The sequence below is a fragment of the Poecilia reticulata genome, linkage group LG17, assembly GCF_000633615.1.
Source record: "Poecilia reticulata strain Guanapo linkage group LG17, Guppy_female_1.0+MT, whole genome shotgun sequence".
NCBI classification, from domain to species: domain Eukaryota; kingdom Metazoa; phylum Chordata; class Actinopteri; order Cyprinodontiformes; family Poeciliidae; genus Poecilia; species Poecilia reticulata.
In genome coordinates this window covers 16109961-16133496 of record NC_024347.1, presented here as the reverse complement: position 1 = coordinate 16133496, position 23536 = coordinate 16109961, and the positions used below count along the sequence as shown (strand labels likewise).

General features: G+C 36.4%; 1 protein-coding gene across 2 annotated transcripts in view; it reads right to left on the bottom strand.

Moving 5' to 3' along the window:
• Positions 1-96: 96 nt before the first annotated feature.
• cntnap3 (contactin associated protein family member 3) overlaps positions 97-23536 on the bottom strand; it is a 106921-nt gene continuing 83481 nt past the window's right edge. The window contains exons 18-24 of one of the 2 annotated variants that reach the window (XM_008433924.2): positions 18544-18783; positions 16783-17007; positions 14419-14555; positions 10424-10511; positions 2934-3152; positions 1958-2029; positions 97-1027 (exon numbers count right to left, since the gene is read on the bottom strand). In XM_008433924.2, coding sequence (XP_008432146.1) covers positions 831-1027; positions 1958-2029; positions 2934-3152; positions 10424-10511; positions 14419-14555; positions 16783-17007; positions 18544-18783 — 1178 coding nt within the window. In that variant the 3' untranslated portion in view covers positions 97-830. The remainder of the gene's footprint in view (positions 1028-1957; positions 2030-2933; positions 3153-10423; positions 10512-14418; positions 14556-16782; positions 17008-18543; positions 18784-23536) is intronic. The other variant, XM_008433926.2, reaches the window with a different exon arrangement.

Below are 23536 nucleotides of genomic sequence, written 5' to 3'. Positions count from 1 at the left end.
TTTTTATTGATTTATTTATTTATTTTTGATCCAGGCCTAAAAGATGCCTTTTACATTTTAATGCCTTAAAATGTAAAACCCTTTTTAAATTTTGGATTTACAGAGATTTAAACATATTTCCAACAAAAAAATTGACTTTGTTATTTAATTAAAATTATTATATACTTAGTTTATTCTTGAGCAGTAAAAAACATAAGATAAAGCGATAAAAACTATAGTTTTTTGTTCTGCTAATCTTTTTTACTTGGTCCACGTGACAAAAAGTTTGGACACCCCTGGCTTAAGTTGTGGATTAAATTTGGCGGCTGTTGTGTAAGAAACCAAAATATGCATGAAGGGAATTAAAATATGACCCTGGAAATTGGAGAAAAGTAACACATTAATGAATGTTTTGCGAAATCCCTTTAAACCCAAACACATGAATCTGGAAACCATCTTTACATGTTGCCACAAGGGGGCAGCACTTCACATTTTCTCCCTAGTAAGATTGACAACTTCAACATTGAAAAAGTAACAAAGTGAAAGCAGCAAAAACTTGTTGCCAAGACACAAATCCCACATTCCAGTTTCTGTAAAAATGCATATTACCACCTTGAAGTCAAACACTGTTGCCTGTTTGTATCAGAATATCCACAATTTTACAGTAAAGCAACAGAAACACAACACCAAACTGTTTGCTTTTGCCTTCGCCTTGAAGTTGAGCCACTTTTGGTAACAAAGAGTCCAGGAGGCTCTTGAGCCGAGCGACGAGTCCAGAGGGTCTTCAAGTCGTCTTCTTCACCTCCAACCCTGTGAAACAGCGGCAGCGCGGCGGGTCGGCAGAACTCCTGTTAGATAAAATACTCCTTTGGGTTTTCAGAGGACAGGTTCTGGGAGTCAGTCTGGTTGTTGAAAGGGAAGTCTGGACTGTCTTCCTGTTTGACCGCGTTCCCCTCCTGGTTTCGATAAGTGTCCTTCCTCCGGTAGAGGTACCGCGCGGCGACGGCCAAGCCGGTCAGAACCACGAAGATGACGACGGCTATGACACCTGGAATTAGAATATCATTAATTCAATAAACAGTGTTTCTTTTATGGTAATCTGACTGATTGTGGGAGCAAATAAAAAAAAAAGACAAAATACTGAATACAGTTTTTCCTTCCACTCAACTTCCCATTAACATACAGCCCTCTGAAAGTCTATCGTCTTCAGCAGTGACCTGGACTGTAAAACCAGCCGTCTTCCTGTATGAGCCATAACATTAAAACAGTTTTTATCAGTCTAATATTTTCTGAGAAACTGAAACTTGTTCTTTCTTAGCTGTAAACTCTAATCATCAAAAGAAAAAGAAACACTTGAAATAAATGAGTCTGTGGGTTGAATCTATACAGGTTTAACTTACTGAATTGTTCCTCTATTTTTATTTATATGCAGAAGGTCTGGCATAACAGAACCGCAGCACATTTCTTTCATGCACAGCTGATTGAATTGCTAATCTAAAAAAACACTTTAAAAAGTTTTCCATCAGTTAAGATCAAACCTGAGCACTTAAGGGAAAACTAAGCAGAGCTTAATAGGTCGAAGCAGAATTTAAAATCAGTTTAATAATGCATTAAAAAAATGACCATGTATTGTGATAATGACAGAGTGAGCTTTCTCAGCAGATTTCTGTAGTTCGATTAGGTTTTCTGCCCTTTGTGTACAACAGGATTGAATGGACAGTTTTAAATGACTTCCACAGTTCCCACCTCGTATAATCTCCACTTTGAATCAATTAATGCTGGCAGAGAACCAACGTTTAAATTGGTTTTAAATCGAGTCATGTCTTGCCCATCTCTCGCTCCAAACGTTTTAAATGTCGCCTGAACAAACACATTAAAGCCACGTTTTATAAAAGATGCTTTGCCTGATTTGAAACTGATAGGGTGAGCAAATGGGACACGGATTCCAGTGCAGGGAGAGACAGAAATGGTTTAGTACCTCCAATCAGAGCCGAGTCGGTCCTGATGGCATTGACTAAAGGTTGACCTGAGCCCACTGAGCCGGACCGGTCTACAGCAAAGAGTCAGGAGGAACAAATCAGAGCAAGAGAGAAGTTAGAAAGACCAAAATAAAAAGCCAGAAGTCATCACCGAATTGAGGAGGAAAATGAGAGAAGCAGAAGTTATGAACACACAGCAAAACAAGAGAAATACTGAAGCATCCTTTAAACAGAGAACCCTCATGTTCCCCTTTAAAATGCATCACAACTGAAAATAGTTTTAATTCTTATTGTTTAAAGTTTAATAAAAGTACGATAAGAGTTTTTGTTCTCCTACACTGCAAAAAACACTAAATCTTACCAAGTATTTTTGGTCTAGTTTCTAGTGCAAAATATCTTAGTACACTTGAAATTAGATAAAAACTAATTTACAAGTAACTTTAGGAGCTTGTTTAGAGTCAATAAATCCTTAATTTTGATGAAAAAGTACTGGTACAGATTATTTCACTTCTAACAAGACATTTTTCTTTGTTATACGTGAAATAATCTGCCAATAGTACCACTACTCCACCTATCTTTGTCAAAAGGTACTTATAACTTGTATTAAGATATTTGCTCTAGAAACTCGACCAAAAATACTTGGTAAGGTTTTGTGTTTTTGCAGAATGTGAGAAGAGTAGAAAGAAAATCCAATCAACAAAACAAGTACAGAGGAAATATGGAAAAACAGAAAAAGAAGAAAAAATGAACCAGAACATAATTACGGCTAAAATGTTTCTCTGGAGAAATAAATGAAAATCTCGTTTCATAGTTCTTGTAGATGTTCTGTTTTTGACCCTGAATAAAATACTTTATTAATTTCTTAAGTTTAATTGGTAGGACCAGACACACAATGACAGACAAACTAAATAAAGCAGCACAAGTAACACAAATCAAACTTCTACTCAAAGTTTGATCCGTAACTCCATGTTTTACCTGATATATGGTGAATGTTTTCAGCTGCGTAGGGATTGGCTGAGGCTGCAGAGCCACAGTTGGACCGAACCAAAGGTCCGGTGATGATGACGGGGCTGGTGTCTGGGTGGAGCAGAGCAGCTTTCAGAGGATTGATGGAGTTGAACTGAACTACTGACAGGCAGCCGGTGAAACCCAGAGAGGCCAGCCGTGCCAGATGAGGGTCCAAATCACCAGACTCTACAAAAGAAAGGAAAAAATATACATTATTCTGAACATCTGTGCAAAACAGGTAGCAAATGGTGCAAAGTCAGTGATATCTAAATTAGCATGCACATTTCTATCTATTATATGTCTTTACTTATGTAAATTCCTTAATATTGACGAAAAAAGTTCTAGTGAAATAATCTGTCAGTGAAACAATACAAGTTAAAATGTATTGTTCCACTGGCAAATTATTCAGCAGAGCCTGTTGTGAATACTAAGGGTAGTTAGCCATCGATGACTGTGAGCTGTTTCTCCACCTTTACACATTTAGCAGCGCATTCAGAGGCTTGATTGACAGCGCTAAGACCCTCCTCCTGGCTCTGATTGGTTGTTTTTGACTGGCGGCAGTACATTTCTTCAGCACAGGGAGGAAGGAGGTGGAGGAGATCCATTTTTCCACATATTATCTGTCTCCCAATATGGTGACAGTTTTAGTAAATTTGTAGAAAACATTTTTTTATTAAAGTTGCATGCTGCAGTTTTACATGGTTGCAACATGACATTTTTAAAAAAGTTAAAAGTGGTACGAATGCTTTTGAAATGCACAAAATATTCCTGGTGTTTAGTTTCTCCTGTTCCTCTGCATTGTGGAAAAAATGGATGTTATCTTAACTGAAAACTGGAAGAGCAGCGGCAGATTATTTAGCTGCTCCTGGACAGAGTTTGCAAAAATTGTACTCAAGTAAAAGTAAAAAGCAGCCATCCAATAAATTACTCAAGTAAGAGTAAAACAATATTTAGTAAAAAGTATACTCAAATACTGAGTAAATGATCAAATAAATCATTTAATATTTAAAAATTACATAATCAGATGGACCAAAATAAGTGGAACTTTTGGTTTTATGAGAACAAACATGACAATAATTCATGTAAGTAACAAAAAAATAAAATCAGACTAAAGAAAATATTTCCAAATCAGTTTCTTTCAATATAAAACTTATGAAACTAACAAAAACTGCAGGTGTGTGTCTGTGTCTGGTGGAGTTTTGGTTAAAACATGTTTGATTTTCATTCAGTGGGTAGAAAATCCAGAAATTTTACTCAAGAGTAGAAATACTTTATAATAAAATTATAAAGATTTTACCAGCATCTAAAACGATGCCCAAGCTTTTAAAAGTCCATTATAAAATACATTACAGCATTTTGCTAAACCTGGAAGGTGTGGCGATGTTACTACCCCGGAAGTAATAAAAAAAATTAAATAAAAAAAAGTTACTCAAGTAAATGTAACTAGCTGGTACCAACTCTGCTCCTGGAAGCATAAACGAGACAATCACCAAATGCTGACAGACTTTTAATTCATCATTGGCCTTCAATTCTTCCAGTTTCCACCTGCATCCATCACTTCATGGGACAAATATCCCCTCTCTGCCTTTATCTGTTAATTTCACCGACTCCATCCTCTCCATCACTCACCTGAACTCCTCACTGCAGCGTAAACAGCAGCTGCTAAAGTCGACACAAACAGCTGCATCAGATGACTGAGAGCTGACTGTTACCTGAACACATCTGCATGTTGATGAGGAAACATTACAGCCGTCTTTCAGCTGTTGCTCTGCTCGCTACATCACGTCTCCTCCAGCCTCCCTGTGTTCCTTCTGGCTCCATTAGTTAGCCTGATGGATGACGAGGCTGGGGGGAAGCGACGGGAAATCCACGTCGCCGCTGCTTTTTCTGATTCTGATCAGAGTCTCTGCCTCTGTCGGTTTGACAGAGTGGGCAGCAGGTTGTGCGTCGACATGACAGGGTTGAAACGCGCCGCGCTCGTTCAGCTGTGTGACAACAAACCTGAGCTTTACACCAGACTGCAATAAAATCAGGATTTATTAAGTGACCTGAAATAGAGCCGTTGTAAATTTAATTAAAAATGTACGTCTTAGGGTGTTTTAAAGGCCAAATTATTTCAACGATGTGGCAAGAAAATCCTGTTGAAAACACAAAATCTGACTTGTGTGTATTTGTCTAGTTTCTGGTGCATATATCTTAGTACACCTAAATTAAGACAAAACTAATTTAAAAGTAATGATGTAGTAGCTTCTTTTAAGTCGATAATTCCTTAATTTTAATTAAGAAAAAATACTAGATCCTCTGGCAGATTGTTTAATTTAAAGCGAGACATTTTTTCCATGTTAGAAGTGAAACAATCTGCCAGTAGAATTAGTGCGTTTTAATCAATATTAAGGAATTATTTTTCTTACAACAAGTTCTTGCTGAAAACAAAGTTGTTAGTTAGTTTTGTCTTATTTCAACTGTACTAAGATGTTTGTACTAGAAATTACACCAAAATCTAACTATATAAAATGCAAGTAGTTATTACTACCCAACTCTGTAAAAACAACCGTACATACACTCAGACCTAAAAGCAATTAACCTAACCGTTTTGTTTTTGGACTGTGGAAGGAAGTCAGAGTACTCGGAGAAAACCCACATATTCATGGGGACTAAAAGCAAATTTCATGCATAAAAAAACCCAAGGCAGGGAATCAAACCCACAACTTTCTTGCTACAAGGCAACAGTGCCAAGAACGACCCAACCAGGCAGCCTACTCGGTCTTTTCTCAATCTGTTCTGCAAGAAAAAACAATCCTAATTTCACATTCAACTCAGACAAACTAGTGAAATGTATAATTCTCCAACTATAATGACAGCCTCTTCAGATAAAGCTAAAATAAATGGGCGATACCCTTTAAAGCGACAGTCTGGCTGAAAGCTGCGGCCTCTCAGCCCCTCATGTTATTTGCAACTTATATTTCAGACGCTCTTTGAAGGAGCCGCTTAAAGGAAACATGAATAAATCATGACGTGCTCCCTATTACTCGTGTCACCCTGAGCCTTTTACAATTCCCTGTCTACAAATGCACATTTAGGTGGATAAATCATAGCAATGAGACACCACACATTCCCGACTCTTTCCAATAATGCAAAGAAATAAACACTTATGCACATGTGAGAAGTACAAAAATCCAAATTCTCTAAATACATCAGCCAGAGGCTTTTTATTTTTTTTATTTTGGGAGGGCAAGAAGTGCAAAACAGAGTGGCATAAAGATTTCACCAGCATCTAAAACGATGCCCAAGCTTTTAAAAGTCCATTATAAAATACATTACAGCATTTTCCTAAACCTGGAAGGTGTGGCGATGTTTCAGCTGAAGCTAACACATGGATTGTTGCTTTTAAAAAGCATTTAAACAGCACTCATCAAAAACTTGTTTACTCAGTGATCCAACAGAGCCGATGCATTTCCAGCATGTGGAAATGGGCGACAACCTCACATTTTCACTTCCTGCGTCACGATTTTCATTCAGCTTGGCACCGATATGCTGCAACAAACTGCAGAAATACAAAATCTCACCAAATATTTGGTGTTTGAGTCCATCTGAAAAAAGACTAAACTAACTTATAAGTAACTTTTCAGGAAGATATGATGTTGTTTTAAGTCAACATTGATAAAAAAAAGTGTTAGTTATAAGTAAGATAATCTGCTAGTGGAACAACATATAAATTAAAAAATGAAAAATGTTTAACTTATGGTATGTTTCAGCAATATTACGGAATTTTTGACTTAAAATAAACTAATTTCTTGCTGAAAAGTTACTTGTAAGTTATTTTTGTCTCATTTTAAACATACTAAGATATTTGCACTAGAAATTAAGAACAAATACTTGGTAAGATTTTGTGTTTTTTCAGTGGATAGAAGCGCCATGTTTCTGCAACATAGCATGTAAGTGGTAAAAATGGGGGTAAAAATCAGACTCATCTGGTGCCAGTTTCACAATGACTGAAATCTTTTATTAATCTGGAATGCATCAATTTTCACCCTAAGCTGCAGGGATCCAAGTATTCCTGTATTATTTGCATTTTAAATTGTTTCTTTATTTAACGTCAGACATAAATTCTGGTTTTTCTCTTATATTGGATAAATTCCACTGGCTCAGACTTTTTGCTACCAACATACAGTCTCTCTTTTAGCCATGTGCATCCTTCTGCAGCGTGGGGAGTTGAGGTCTGGAAATAGTTTGCAAGAACAAAGAGAATTGATCTTTTACTCCAAGACTAAAAATCTTTCTGGCCAAGACAATGCATCGTGAAGAACTCCCAGAAAGTCCTCATTATTATTATTATTATTATTATTATTATTATAGACGTTACTTTTTCTCCCTTTCTATGTAATCAATTAAACTGTAGTTATTCAGTCGGTCAGTAGTTATTCAAAACACATTAGAGCTTAATGTTTTGTTCATTATAACATCTCCATCTTGCATYATTTAACATAATTAATCCTCTTATTTGAGAAATGTTTTTTTTAATGTACATCTCTGCGCTGTGGATTGATTGGTGGGAGTTGATACTTTTTACTCAGGTGAAGGCTGTGTGGTTCGTTTGGTAGCAGCAGAGGGATACAGGAATGTGATTGTTCTAGGAAGTGTTAATAATTTCATGATTTCAGTAATTTGTAATAAAGAGACAGAGTTTGGGGAAGAAGACGGCGGTTGTCCTTTTGTTCTATCACGGACGCTGTTCGTCTTTACAGGCTCTCCTTCAGGATCAAAGGGGAAGCAGAAATTCACCGCAAGAAGAAAAGGAAAAACAAAAAAATAAATAAAACATCATTTGTTACAACTGTCCATCATATGCTGAGACGTGTAACAATGCATCGTGAAGAACTCCCAGAAAGTCCTCATCGGTCCCTCCCAGCGCAGTAACCAGGTCCATTTTAAATTATGACAAGTCATCAAATATTTTATAGACATGACACAAAAAGAAAAGTTTTGCACAGAGCAGAGCAGAGCTGCCAGAACAGAAAGGCGTCCTTTTGTCTCTCCAGACGTCTGGGAACGTTTTCTTGTTCCTTCGTAGAATGAGTCGGCCTTCACTGAAGATTAATTATTTAAAATTCATCCATCTCTGTTAAACATGTTTATTTTCTTTCAGCATCATTCTTCTTTTGATCTAATTTCCATCTATTAAAGCAGTTTTCAGTTTGATTGAACAAACGCAGAAAAGTTTTTGAGGGTTTTAGAGTATTGGAAAATCGTCAAAAAGTGTCGGTCATGAAAAAGACCCAAGTGCAGAAGGTACATTGTCCAAATGAGCTGCTGTAAACTACAATGGAGAAATAGGGCCATACTAAAAACAGAATAAAGACATAAAAATATGAGAACAAAATCAAAATAATATCAGAGTAAAGTTGCAACAATACCAAAAAAGTGATCAAATTAACAGAATAAAGTCGTAATGTTACATATATGCTCATATTATGTCTTTATTCTTCTAATTTTGACTTTATTCTATAGTTTTATCACTTTATTCTCAGAGTTTATTTTATTTTATGAGTGTGGTCCTAATACTCCATCCCCATTTACAAACTGGAGTGGTGCAAAAAAAAAGTTTTTCCATTGCAGTTTTGCAAAATCCACAAATCTCTTATAGTGCAAAAACTTGCAATGGAAAATATATATACATATTTTAAAATTGCCGTGTTTCCATTAAGCAAATTTATCATCGTAATTCCAGTTTGTGCTATTTTAAGGTCAAAGGAAACACGGAGATGAACTGGGACTCAGAGAAATTACAAACTAGGTGAAAACTAACAAACTACTCAAAGAAAACTAAATCCTACACAGAAGTAACTAATAAATAAACTAACAAAATAATCAACTAACATGGCAAGCTCTAAAAAAAAATATTAAAAAACGACAAAGAATCAGCAAAAATGTTGCTTTCTTTCATTCTTACTGCATTTTTGTTCACTGTTGTAAAACATCTGAAGAAAGAAGGAAGAACTGAGTCAAGAAGAGAGAAATGTTCTCTATAAATCATGTTTAGAGGGTTTTTCTGCCACAGAATAACTTAACACACTCCCTCCTCACACTCTCCAGTGACTCCAGCATGGAGTTTATGACACACTGTTGCCGGGTAGATAAGCTTGTTGCTTCGTGACCAGAGTGTTAAACGGTTCTAAGGACCGGCCACCAGGTGAGAGAGGAGCTTCATGTGACCCTGTCTTGTAATGTATATGTTGTGTTTTTCGTTTTTAATAAATGAAAAAATCCTGTGTTTTGTATCAACTTGTATGTATTTGTTTGGTCCAGGATTGCACACAAAGTCTAGGACTTCAGGAAATCTGGTTGTGCAGCAGAAGTTAAATTATCTGCACAATCTGCACTGCAAAAATATTACCAAGTATCTTCAGTCTAACATCTAGTGCAAATATCTTTGTTCACTTGAAATAAGACAAAACTAACTTTCAAGTTGCTTTCAGGAAGATCTGGATGCTTGTTTTAAGTCAATAATTCATTAATATTGATAAATAAAGTTGCACTTGAAACATTTTTCCCACGTTCTGCCAGTGGAAGTTGAACTTTTTCATCAATATTTAAGAATTATCGACTTAAATCTTCTATATCTTGCTGAAACATTACTTACAGGCTATTTTTATATATTTTAAGTCTGATAAGATATTTGCACTAAAAACTAAGCAAAAATACTTCATAATATTTTGTTTTTGCATTGTAGGACTTTAATCAGGCATGTCTGCTCGGTAATCAGGTCAGGAAACAGGTTCCTTTTTTTTATTATAGTATTATAATCTTGACTCAAACCACTTTATAGTCCTTCCTGTACATTAGTACTTCACATATGTCCTGGTCTGCTCCCCACCTGCTCTGAACCCCATAATGCAGCAGATGTGAGACATTTTGCTCTGAAGGCAACAACCTCCTTATCATCCCACACCTGAGAGTTATCTAATAACATGGAGCAGAAATGTACTTTGCTTTTTTAAAGACTCTAAAAGTCCTGAGCTCTAACTCTGCTGTAACTTTTGGAAAAGCAAAACAAATTTGACCGTTTTCATTTCCATGGCACCAGGCAGTTTCTTCAAAGACTCATTATTAGGGGCTGGTTGTCGCGATAAGGATGGAAGTTGATTCACAACAGAAGTTTCTTCAGAACAAAAAGAAATTTCTGAACTATGTTTTTTTTTTTTAATCAAAGTGCAAGAAATTATTCAATACTGTTGATTTTTAATCATTAGAGAAAATATAATATAAAAGAAATCAGCACCAGCTGCTCTAAAGTAGACTTTTAGCATTTCATGTGTGCTGTAACAATGCATTTAGTCCAGCTTTTTCCTTTTATTCTAGTGAAAGTGGACCTGCTGAGTGTTGGAGGAGAGCGAACAAGTCTGAGTGCTTTAAAGCCAAAAATATCTATTTTCTGCTCTCACTGCCTCCTCACTTACCATGCACTTTGCCCAACACCAGCGACTTGATGGCATTAAACTCTCCGTCAGACGTGAGGTTGAAGTCTTCTCTGGCATTTTGATCAACCTAATGAAAAAAAAAAAAAAAAGGAGAGATTTGAATTTAGTTTTTATGTGTATTTTGCATAAACCTTTCTGTTTGTGCACACTGCAAAAACACAAAATCTGGTTTTTGATCTTGTTTTGGTGCTACCCAACTCTGCTTATTTCAAATTTACCAAGATATTTCCACTGGAAACTAAAAAAAAAAAAAAAAAAACTTAGTAAGACTTTGTGTTTTTGCGGTGCAGTTTAATAGCCCCAACTCAACAAAACTAAATTTATAAACTAAATAATCATTCCAGAGGTTTCCTGGGAAAATTATCTGGAGAAAATGCTTCTTAAGAGTTTCATGAAAAGTTAAAAAATGAAGGATAATTTTATATTTCCCTTTTTAACTAACCAGCATGACGTGTAAATTAACATTTATTTAGGTTATCAAAGTTTGAAAGGTCTTTAACTGAACATTTGCTTATTCTGAGAATGCAAAGAAATTCTACTGACATTTCTTTTTTTTTGGTTTCTTTAACTTGGCTTGAAATCTAAAGATTCTCAGCTGTAAAAAAATCCATAACAAGTTTTAAAAATGTGATGTGAAGCACAGAAAGCATTTTCCTTTGTTTTTACAAATTCCCAGCCATACCTGCATTGTAAGAGCTGTCAGAAAATGAAAAGTGTATTTCAGGTGAAGCCATTACTGTCGAGGCTAGTGACACTTTTTGATCTGTGGTCATCAAAATGACCCATGAGACTTTTAACAACCATTAAAACAAACATCTAAATACCAACATGACATGTTTAGTGTCGGGACAAAGCCTGGTTTTTTCTACCAGCACAAACTTTAAAATAGGAACTTTTCTATACTCTACTTGAACTTTTTGTTAACAAAAAGGCAGATTGGTCTGGACTAAAACAAAGGTTGAGTATGGTGATGGAGGCGTGATGCTGTGGGCCTGTTTCTTCTGGATCTACTGTTTTTTTCGCACACTACGCTATCTGCCATAGCTTCTCATGTGAAATGGCTTCGTCTTTGTAGATAAAATTATGTGCTAAATCCTTTAATATCAAATCACCAGACAGTAAGTCCTGAAACTCACTTCTGATTTGTCGCTGAAATGCTTTTTTACTTTTTCATGGTGGTTCATATTAACAATTAAATGGAACATTTTAAAGCGCAGTTTTTCTTTTGATGTGCTTGTTTTTTCTTTTATTTTGTTGTCTTTGCTTTTCTTCTTTGAATTGCTTGTTGCTGAAAAAGTGCAATATAAATAAAACTATTTCTTCATAATAATAAATGAAACACTGACCAACATCTTGATGTGAAATGATGTCACTTGACAAAATGTAATATCTCAACTGTTGACTGTCTTCTATGACTTTGTATGTTTGTGTTTTTATCATGTAAAGCACTTTGAATGTGCGATACAAATAAACGTGACTGATTGATTAACTCATGCAGTAAATGTGTTAAATCCTGTTTAAAGTTTAACTAGATTATTACAAGCAATGCCACCTATAGCCAGTTGAATAAATCTGGTTTTACTGTACTGTTACCGGATTTATTTGACCACCTCCATGTTTCCTGGTACGTTTACACTTGGCAGCCTGAACATGAAGCGCTCCTTACGTTGAGGGCAGGACTTTATTTTCCGCTCCCTGTCAGTCTGATGTACTGCTTTCCAGCCGTAATAAAACACCTTCTGTAAAACCCAAAAGAATTGCGAACAAAGGGAGCCCCGATAAGAGCCAGAACCCGGCGATCCGACATTCTGCTGGAGCGATTTCGCCTTTTCTGGGTCGTTTTTCATGAGGTCAGGGCGGCGGAGATGATTATGTCCACTTGAGAGACTGCTGGCCATCAGGAAATGGCTGCATGAAACCCTCACTAAAACCCGCCCTGCTTCCTCAGAGCGCGTTGATAACAAAGCAATGATTCATGATGATGGAAGCAGACACAACGCAGCGCACTTCATATTTCACTGCAGCCTCACACGCGGCGAATCAGTTTGAGGTCACCTTGTATTTTATCTCACATTGTTTATAATTAAAGAGACATTCAGGCTACTGACTCCTGGTTGTTAGTGCCGTCCTCATACATCAAACCCGGCTGCTGTGAACAAGCTGGGAGAGTTGTTGGATCCAGATAAGATTACCGTGCTTCATATTTCATTTGAAGTGTAATTTAATTAGTTGGTTGATGTATTTTGTTCCCTTAAGGCCTGCAGTCATGACATAAAACGATCCTATGCTGGTTTTAGGGATTGCTAAGAAGGACTTCAGTCCAGGACGGCAGGTTGCTGCTTTTTACCAGCTCAGGCAGTAACATCATGTCACTACGCTGCAAAAATACTAAATATCACCAAGTATTTCTGTCTAGTTTCTAGAGAAAATATCTGAATACACTTGAATTAAGATAAAGCTAACTAGCAAATAACTGTTCAGAAAAATAGATTTTATTAATATTGATAAAAACTTGTAGTTTCACAACAAAACATTTTCCCATCTTGTAAGTGAAATAATTTGCCAATTAAACAAGTAAATATCAATATCAAGGATTTATTGACCATAAACAGGATCCTGTATCTTGCTGAAAATTTACTTACAAGTTAGTTTTGTCTCATTTCAAATGTATCAAGATATTTGCACAACAAACTAGACAAAAATACTTTGTAAGATTTTGTGTTTCAGCAAGATTTAGGCTCTTGATTTAAGTAAATAATTCTTTTATGTTGATCAAAACGTACTTGTTCAAGAAAATAAATATTTGGTAGTGATTGTACAGCGACCAGATGTCTGCATTAAGCACCAGAGATACAAAAAGTCATATGGAAAAGAAAGAAATCCATAGAAATCTAAACAGTATTTCTTGTTTACTATGAAAAATAAACACCAACATAAATTTAGATCGCCATTTTCTTTAAAGAAATGTCATTTGCGTCTTGGAGAATGGAAAAAAATCCTCTGTGCCTCCCACCAAACCACCCACACAATATATAATTTCAGCTAAGAGTATTTTATTATTCTCCACTTAAAAAAAAAACACACATCACTAATATCTTTGAGAGGTGAACATCTTATTTTGCATAATATAAAGTTCAGAAACATGCATTAATGATAAACTACCTCCTCTCTCACACATGCATAGACTTCATGTATATAAACATATTTTAATGTCTTACGATTTAAAGAATTCTTTACAAAAGTTTTAATTTAACAATCTCTAATGCTGCAGGTATATTAAATGGTGTGTTTTCCTCTAGTCGTATTTGTGAAAGGGCAAAATGTGGATTTTCATTTTTTTCCCCCAACAATAAAGCGAAACTCTTGTCTCGTTGCCATGGAGACCACATCATATATTTTCTTGTCTCATCTCGTCTGAATGCCTTATAGCACTCCAACTCCACACTAACGATGAAGCTGATAGCAACAATTAAGCCTGTGGTTCAGTTTGCTGGCTGAGACAGAAACGCACCGGCTGGTTTTGTTCTGTATATTAAAAACAGATGCAAAATGTAATCATGCTCCACATTTTTATTTTTAATCAAACGTGACATTTTAAGACAACCTTTCAGTGGAGGGTTATTCACCACTAAATGACAATAGTTCATCGACGTGTGCAGATTATTAAACAGATCAGAGCTACGGGGCACAGCTGCCAGTAGAACCAGTGCTACTGGCAGCTTATTTCACCTTTAATTGGGAAACATGTCTGGTTATAAGTGACACAATCTCCTAATGGAAGCGGCATTTTTTTCATGAACATTTAAGGAATTATTGACTTAAAACAAACTACTATGTTTTGCTGAAAAGTTACTTGTAAGTCAGTTTCGTCTTATTTTAAGTATCATAGGATATTTGCGTAAGAAACCAGACCAAAACTCCTCGACAGGATGTTGTGTTTTTGCAGTTTAAGCCTCTCCTGAGTGCACAGCTACCTGCACAGACACCGTGTGTGTCAATCTCCTGATGGCAACGCTGTGCAGCTGCCCATTGGCCAGGTTCCTCGCGCTGCTGCTCCTCAACACTTCAGCGTCTCGGTTGGCCTCCAGCTTGTATCTCACCTCCAGCTTATCTAAACACACGAAAAAAGTTTATTTTTTTCCTCCTCAATTTAAACTTGTTGGTGAAAATAGCCTCGTCTTTGTTCTTTAATCTCTTCACCGCTGCCTGCAGATGCCCTTTTCACCTCAGCAATGAATCAGAACGATGAGCATCTGAGGTGATAACGCTTTTCGTGCTAAGAGGATTAGTTGTAAGTCCCTATTTATGAAATAACTCTAAATCTAATTAATTTTTTATAATATTGAGAGCAGTAGGAGTGAACTCAATGGAAGAATCCTTTCTGGAGGCTTTAAGATTAGAAAGGATGAATTGCACCTTGTCCTTGTAATGCGCACGTTTACTTTATTACAATTTTTATTATGTTTAATCCCATTACAAACAGTTCAGGATTAAGATTTACTCAAGTTTTTCTTCACAGTTTAGAGAAAAGAAATCACAGTTTGTCTCAGAGAAGGGAAAAAAATGGAGGACATTTTTTTGTCCTGGATAAAAAATGGTTAAAAACGGTGCAGAGGAAGTGAAAGAAAGCGCCTAGGGATTTACATGGACACTTTTTATTAAAAGCCTTTACCTGGTGAATCCGCGGCAGGCGCAGAACCTTAATGCCTTGCTTCCTATTAGCTTTCTGAGCCATTAGGACCAGGGAAAGAATCTATTTAAAGCTAATCTAGGTGCAAAGTGCCAATTTTCCAAGACTCCTGGATGCTGAAAATGTAATTCTAAGTTCAAAGTTTTACTACTTCAACTCTTAAAAGGCACAACTTAATTATCCAACAAAGTTTGTGGCTGTTTTATTCAACATTTCCCTGATCTATCACCTATTAGCAGCAGAACAAAGTCCCATTTCTGCAGCACTATTTACGGCGTCTCTGATAAAAGCACAACATAACAGCTGGCGAAGCTGTACTGATGAAAACCAGCAGGGGTTAATGAGGTAAACCCAGATGGGGGGGAAGGTCTGAAAGATTCCTGAGGAAATAACAAGGGTGCAGAAAGAGGGTAAGACATTAAAGGAGGAGATGAGGAAACTTGAGTGGGAGAAAAGGAGAGGAAGCTGGGAAATTCGGAAAATCAGCTGTTGGACGACGAGCATCTTATGATGAAAAGGATCCAAAGATTTACCCACTATAATCAGATTTTATTCAGACATAAATGCAACACCACAAAAACTAATTCCTACCAAGTATTTTTGGTCTAGTTTTTAGTACAATGTATTTGAGTCTATTAGTACACTTGAAATAAGACAAAAACGACATAAATACTAGTTCAATTGGCAGATTATTCACTTATAACATGAGGAAAATGTCCTGTTAGGAGTGAAATACGGTAATCTGCCAGAGCGTCATCAAGTTTTCATCAATATCAAGGAATTACTGACTTAAACAAGCTCCTATATTCTGCTGAAAAGTCGCTATTAAGTTAGTTTAGTCTTTTTTCAAGTGTACCAAGTAAGAGTGCACTGATTGCAGTTTTCTGGCTGATCGCAGATTACCGATTTTCAAAAAGCCTGATCTGCCGATTCTGATTTTGGCCTATATCAAGCATTTTTCTCTTAAATGTTGCTCAATATAGCAAGAAAGCCACTGAGTTGACAACAGTTGCTTATTGTCAACTGCAAACATGCAGACATGGCCTGGTGAGCCGGTCGGTCAGCCAAACCTCTCACTGCAGAGCAAAAGAGGACAGTGGACCATTTTTCAACCTTTGCTGAGGTACACAAGATCGGCTTCACATGCAAATATCGGCCGATCATTGTTCTCCCAAAATTAAAGAAATTGTTGCACCTGTTACGACTGGCTCAGGGTCGTAACAAAAACATGAAACCATACCATGGTTAAAGTGAAATAAAGTAAATGTTTATTAACAAAAAACAACTATCAAAACAAAAGAAACTCAAAAGTGCAAAAGACGGGGAGCTGGGGCCTGGCAACTACCATTGCCTCTGCAGAATGGACGCTGAGGGCCACAGGCGACAAACCACCAACGACCAGTGACCAACGACCAGCTACGAGCCACCCAGCGCCGCTGAAAGACGGAGACAGCCAGCTTTAAGTATCCTGCACTCCAATCACCCGATCAGGCACACCTGCAAATGGGAGGAGCACAAAGAGGGACAACAAGACCAGCCTACAAGGCCCAGGGCCGTCACACACCCCTTCTGCAAACATATTTTCAGAGGAAACTAGACCAAAACTCCTTGGTAATATTTAGTGTTTTTGCAGAGGAAGCTTTCTCACCATGCTTGTTGATGAGAACGGCCATGTACTCTCTGTAGTAAGAGCCGACATAAAGCAGCAGAGCCGGGCTCTGTGCCGTCCTGAAACTCATGGAGACGTTTTCTCCTCTCAGCGTCGTGTCGGAGTAGATGGAGGACGGCAGAGCGCTGCTGTTTCTGGTCAACTCGTACGGCTCCTTGAAGGTGTATCTGACTGACGTTCCAGGTTTGAAACTGGCTGACAGCTCTACAAAGGAAACAGTCAGATTATAATCCATCACTGTTGGTGAGAAGAAAGTTGTCTTGAAACTCTGGCAGCGGCTGAACCCGCTGAACCCAAACAGAGTTCACTGTGGCGGCACTTTTCTTCTGAAACAGGATTATGATTCACTGAACCTTTGATTTCATGTGGTATCCAAATGCTTTCAAATGAGTGTTAAGTGTTGCAAACACAGAAAAAGGTCTTGTGGAAATATATAGACGCTTAACCTTTAAAACACCCACACGCTGAAGCTGAGAACAAAACCTGTCATGGTTTAAAAACATGAAACTCTGCTCAAGTTTTCCTCATGATTTATAACACACAACGTTTACTATCCTTTCAAACAACGTGGGAGAGCCCAGAAGTTGACTTCAAACTTCTAATTAGGTTATTTGATGTAAATAGAGAAAGCTGTGGGTCAGTTTTAAGGAAACATGTCAAATGCAGTGTTTCCTTGTCATGGAAAAATCTGCCAAAATAACAAAACCAGTCAGTTTTATCCCCGGTTCCAACTTCCAGGAAACTCAAATATTTCTTCACATTTAATTTTAACAAAAACAAACACATGTAGTTTCAAAAAATATGCTAACATGAAACTTTCTTATCCACAGCAAGTGGAAAAAAATGAAAGATGCCTTCTGTGCTGGAGACGTTTTACAGGAACGCAACAAGCTACAAATATTTACACAATTAATCTAAATGTAGATTTACAGGTTAGTTTCTAATGAATATCAGGTGCTCAAAACGCAATTTAATAAAGAATTTCTTAGTTTAAGTGTGTGGACTCTGTTCCGATTAGGTTGTTGCATCTTTTTCACGCATTTTCTTCTGATTTTCTGTTGAATTGTACACAATGAATATCAGAAGACACTTGGAAATGTTTTAATGTGATTAAGAGTTTATATTTTAACCAGAGTCTTGTGAGAGTTAGTGTTGTTGAAGTATTTCCTCCAATATGAGTATCTGAGTTGTTTTCAAACTCTCAATGTTCCTTATTGATCAACAAAAAGTTAAAAACCTGCAGGTGTAATAAGAGCAGCTCAGGGCATCGAGGAGAGTTCAGATCTCTGCATAAGATTTTAATAATTATCCAATAGATAAGATTTATCCAGTTAACTAAATAAACAGATTTAAAAAGAATGTCTTTGAGCCCCTTTGATGGCTTTAGTTTTCTAAAGAATTTAATAAAATGGTTGAGTTTTTCTGATTTGGGTCGCTTCAGGCTGCAGTGTGAACGTAGCCAAAATGTCCTGGTGCAAAATACTTTAAAATATAAAAAAAACCCATAAAAACAGTAAATTCATAAATGAAAATAACAAAACAAATAAAAAGATGCTGACTCAAATACAATAACATCAGGACAAGATTTAAAACTAATTTAAATTAAAACTGAATTGTGGAGGCTCACGGCAACTAACTAGTGTTTTATATGTTTTGGTTCCAGTTAGAAAGCAGATCAATATGTGTTTATAGCATCATGTTTTAGACATTTATTCCCAGTTTTATTTAACATGCTCTCGCCTGTCTGGCAGAAGACTCCAACGTAAGCCGACAGGCTGCAGTCGCAGAAGAAGCCAGCGGCTCTCTCCACGCAGCGGCCCTGGTTCTGGCACAGCGAGCCGTAGCTGCTGCAGTGACCCGGGCAGCCGGGCCGGACGCCGGGCGTCATCTCTGCCCTCTCCTCCAGGTCCAGAGTAACACCGTTCAGCTGCAGAGCGCGGATGCAGCCTCTGAAGCCCCTCTGCCTGGACGCCGTGCCTCCTGCAAACACCGGAGGAGAGAAGCCGGTGTAAGTGGCTCAGCCGTGTGAAATTGGAAAATAAGGACAAAAGCACGTTAGAGCTACTTTTCCCGTCTGTCATCTTTGCTCAAGAGTCTCAATTATTGCTACCTGAGCTGAAAAGCCTGCATTTTTCTTTCCCTGTGGTTTTCTATTTATTCCACCTGACATTTACAACAAACCCACATGTCACATCAGCTCCTCCAGAAGCATCAAATTGTCAAATATAAACACAGAAATAGCAGCAGGCTGTAGGTGGAAAGGCGCATTCAAAGACAACACTAATCTGCTTTCCTTACGTCTGTCTATCGCATCTTTTCAGCTGCAGACGGGCTCATCAGGAGAATGGAAACCACTAAGAATTCATGCTTTTTTACCAGTTCGACACATTTTCTACAACATTTCTGTTTCCCTCTAATAATTGTTTACATTTGTTTCAGAACTGACACAAATCATTAAGCACATTTTCAAACTTGACAAACTTCAGGCTGGCACTGAATGCACCTAAAGGCTCAAATTTTTAAGTGGGAAATAACAGATTAATGGTCCTAACAATAATGAAAATGTTCCACTTTGCAGAACTTAATGAAAAATAGACTTATGATAAGAAAATAGGATAATAATGCTTTCAATTAGTGGATAGTTTTGTCTTTCACTGCAAAATCACAAAATATTTAAGTATTTTTGTCTCGTTTCTAGTCCAAAACACAAAACTAACTTACAATTAACTTTTCTGCAAGATAAAAGAGCTTGTTCTAAATCTATAAGTCTTTAATATTGATGAAAAAGTACTATGTATACCTGCAGATTATTTCATTTATAACATTGTGTCTTGTTAAAAGTGAAATAATCTGCCTGTGATCTAGAACTTTTTCATTACCTTACATTTCATTATTTGTACATTAATTGTATTTCAAGTATACTAAAAAAAAGACCAAAAATAAGATCAACTTTATCTGGAAAGGGGGACGTTATGATAAATAGACATGAATAAAAACAGGTATAAAAATCACAGTAACATGCAGATAAGTCCAACTCTGATGAAAGAAGGATGTGTGAGAATTTCACAGGTGAACAATTTATGATCCAACAAGAGAAGCTCAGTTACTGTCCATGAGTTTATGATGGGAAAGTGCACCCTGCTCTGGAGCACAAAACTGGAGTGAAACAGAAAAGAAAAAAGAAACGGTAAACAAAACGAAGGCCAAAGTATCAACAGTTACCCTTCAAAAGCAAACAACCTCCACCTGCAGATTTAGAAAGTATAAAATCTGAGGAATGAACTGAGTGGAAATCAATGGAGGGAAAAAAAAACCCTCATGTTTTGAGTCACTAAAGCGACAAAATATCCACAACAGCAAACAGATTATTGAGCCAAATCTACATGGTGTGGGTTTCATGGTGTAACTTGTTTCGTTAAACAAAAACATTAAGCACAGTTTTAGAAAAAAAGTTTCATAAAACTTGCTTTTAGTTTGAAATGTAAATGCTGCTTAAAATGTTTGAAATGTTGCCAACTTCAGATAATGACAAAAATAATCAAGTAGCAAAAGGTTAAGACCTAAACTATTCATACCCCACATGAACCTGAATTTATGATGATTATCATCAAACCCTGAGTTTTTATCTGAAAATTATTTAACAGAAAAGTCTTTATCAGCGCTACAGCAAAGAAACTTCTTGTACTGTATTTTCTGGAAAGCTGCTTGATTGTTTCCACAAGAATTTTAATTATTATTATTTTTTTAGATTAGCTCAGAGTTACTGAGGCCTGTACTGAGACTTGGCAGATAAAAAACATAAACATCAGAGTTTCAGTCAGAAAAAGAAGCAGCTTAGTAAAGTTGAAACTAATTTTAGCCAAAAACAGCAGGTGCTGAAAAACAAACAGGCTTTACCAAAAAACAGGCTGAAGAGAAAAGCAGAAGATACATTTTTACCTCATACATGCAGCCACACATAATTACAGCTGCATGAGATAAGAAGAAGCAACACATTTAACAAATTATCACACGAGAGCGTACGTTTTAATCAGCACAAGTTTGACTAAAAGTTTGTTTAAATGTGTGAATAAAACAAATTATTTGGATGTTTTCTTCCTGCTAAAACAAAGATGAGATAAAATGACATTTAAAGATTAGATTAGAAATGTACCATTAAGGATGTCAAGTCTTTTACTACTACTAATAAAAATATAAATTTTGTTGTATAAAGCTTTTCTAAGTACTTTGTACGCTTTACAGGAGTACAGAAAAACAAAATCAAATAATGAAACATATCACATAAAAACTCATTTATATACATTTTTGTTTTTCATTTGTTACAAAAGGAAAGTTTAAAAAAAAATTAAATATGAAAGCTGACATTCACATAGCTTACCTATAATAGCATGTAGTAGTGTGCAATAATAGCAAACCTGTCAAATTTTAAATCTGTATTTTTGATATTTTAAACCAAAAATGATAGTGTTTTAATCAAAACAAGGTTCAACAATCAAACCAAAGTCGGAGTAATGTTGCAGATCCAGATTTAGCTCTTTTATTTCTAGTCTGAGGAAAACGTGCAGCACTAAATATTTATTAGAAAGGTTTACTAGAGGTTGAAAACAGAAGTTAACATTTCACCATGCAGGCCTAAACGTCTCTGTGTCCATTAAAATGTTCTGCAGAAATACAAGCTGCTCTAAACCCGTTAAAGGTAGAATTATGGCTCATGAATGTGAATGCATACAATGGACGCCTGGTTGAGCATTAATATGGGCTATAAATATGTAGACACTGAGCTCTAAATGCTGCAATAAAACCCCAAAAAACATCTCACTCAACTTGATGTCTAGACACATTTTCTCTCAAAGCAGATCTGATGAAGTCGTTAAATTGTCGTTTTTCAGGCTGCTGATGGCAACCTGCTGAATGTCCTATAAATACATTAATATTCCTCCACAATTTCACTGCTGCTCGCTTGTCCAATTTCACTGTTTGGTCCTTTTGCTTCAAGTTTGGATTCACTGATAAGAAGTGATGCCCAAAATATTTACTGATTGATTAAAACTGATAATGAATGATGGATTTTCATTACTTTTCGCTCCAAATCTATCAGCAGGATTGGAGAGCTCATGCAGAATGTGAAATGAACTGAGATGTAACCTGCAGTCCTCGTAAACCATGCAGCATCTCAGCGTCTTTGTACGGAATTTACATAACCATAAAAATACTGTAAACAACACGCAGGCTCCGATTTGTTTACATCCTGATGCGGTTTCCAGGCGGTAGGTTTTACTGCTGATCTGCTTGCACAGCTAATGAATCTGGATGTCATTTAGCAATCAGAAAGCTTCACCTCAGCACTTTCCTATTCACCGCAAACAGCTTCTGCTGCAAGCCAAACCACAGAAAAGCTCTGTACTATTAACAGGCTTAAACATCACCGTCAAACAAAATGATTCAACTCCCCAAGAAACATTTATAATCCTTTCAGAAGCTTCTCTTTTTGGCTTGACGTTGTTGGCTCAATAGAAATAAAAGAAATTCAGATTTTTCATCGTAATGTCTTACGTTGAGAAACCTTTAAAAATAAGTTTAAAAACTTATAGGCTTTGGTAAAAAAAAAAAAATCAACAATAGTGAGTGATGTTGCAGCTGCATGACAAAGTGGTAAATTGTTCTCCTCGTAGTTTTTGACCAAAAATATGAGGACCAAACTAGTAAAGGAGCAATAAAAATTATAATTCTTTTCTGATGGAATTGAAATCTTTATGCAGAGCAATTTTTTAAAACAAACTTTTAAAATTACTTATCTACCGTTTCTTCATCTAGTAAAGTCTAACATCTGTTTTTTACAGTAATCTTTGTCCACTAATAAAGGCACACAGACGCCACACAAAAGGTTTAACAGAAGACAATTTTAAAAGGGAATATAAAAACAGGGAAGAAAGTAAGCCTGTCATGATAAATGTGCTTTTTTCTTTATTTTCCTTAAAATGTTATCATGTATTATGAGAAAGGGGGTTGGGTTTGATTTTTTTTGTTTTTTTGCTTTATTGTTCAATTTTTCCTTTCTGTTGAAAAAAAAGGGCTGAAACTGCTGCATTGTAATTTTGTAAGTTTTCTTTTTGTGCAATGTTTCGTCAGTATTGCATTGAGTGTATTGATTAGTATGTGTGCACAGTAAGATGTGTATTGTATACTTTTTTGCCTTCCTTTGTCTCTAATAAAAAAAAAAGATCATGCACTCACTAATAATGTAAAATTTTAAATCACTGTAGATACAAAACATAAAAAATTACGTTATCATAAGACAGACCCACAGTTCCTGACTTTTGGGCTGAATGCGTTACGTTTGAGTGAAAGTAGGTCGATGTTTGTGTTTCTAGTTACTCCAAGCCTAAGATGAACGGAAAAAAGTTATTATTAAATGTGAGTCTAACCTCATATTTTTTTATTTGCCTGTAAAACATCTTGCTCTATAAGATGGAAAAGTGTCCATTTGCATCAAGCACCTATGAGGTCAGGGGTCAAACTAAATCCTTCAGAGGGTCAGGAATGGCCCCAGGGCTGCGCTTTGAACAACCCTGATCTATGATTACATTAAAGCATAAAGGCCAAATTAAAGATAATTTCAAAAGTAATGACTAGAGAAAACCATTGAGTTTTTCCCGTAACTAAAAATCCTGTTACCTATAATAAACTTAAATCAAACTGAATAGGAAAACATCTCAGTATGCAGGAAGCCTGA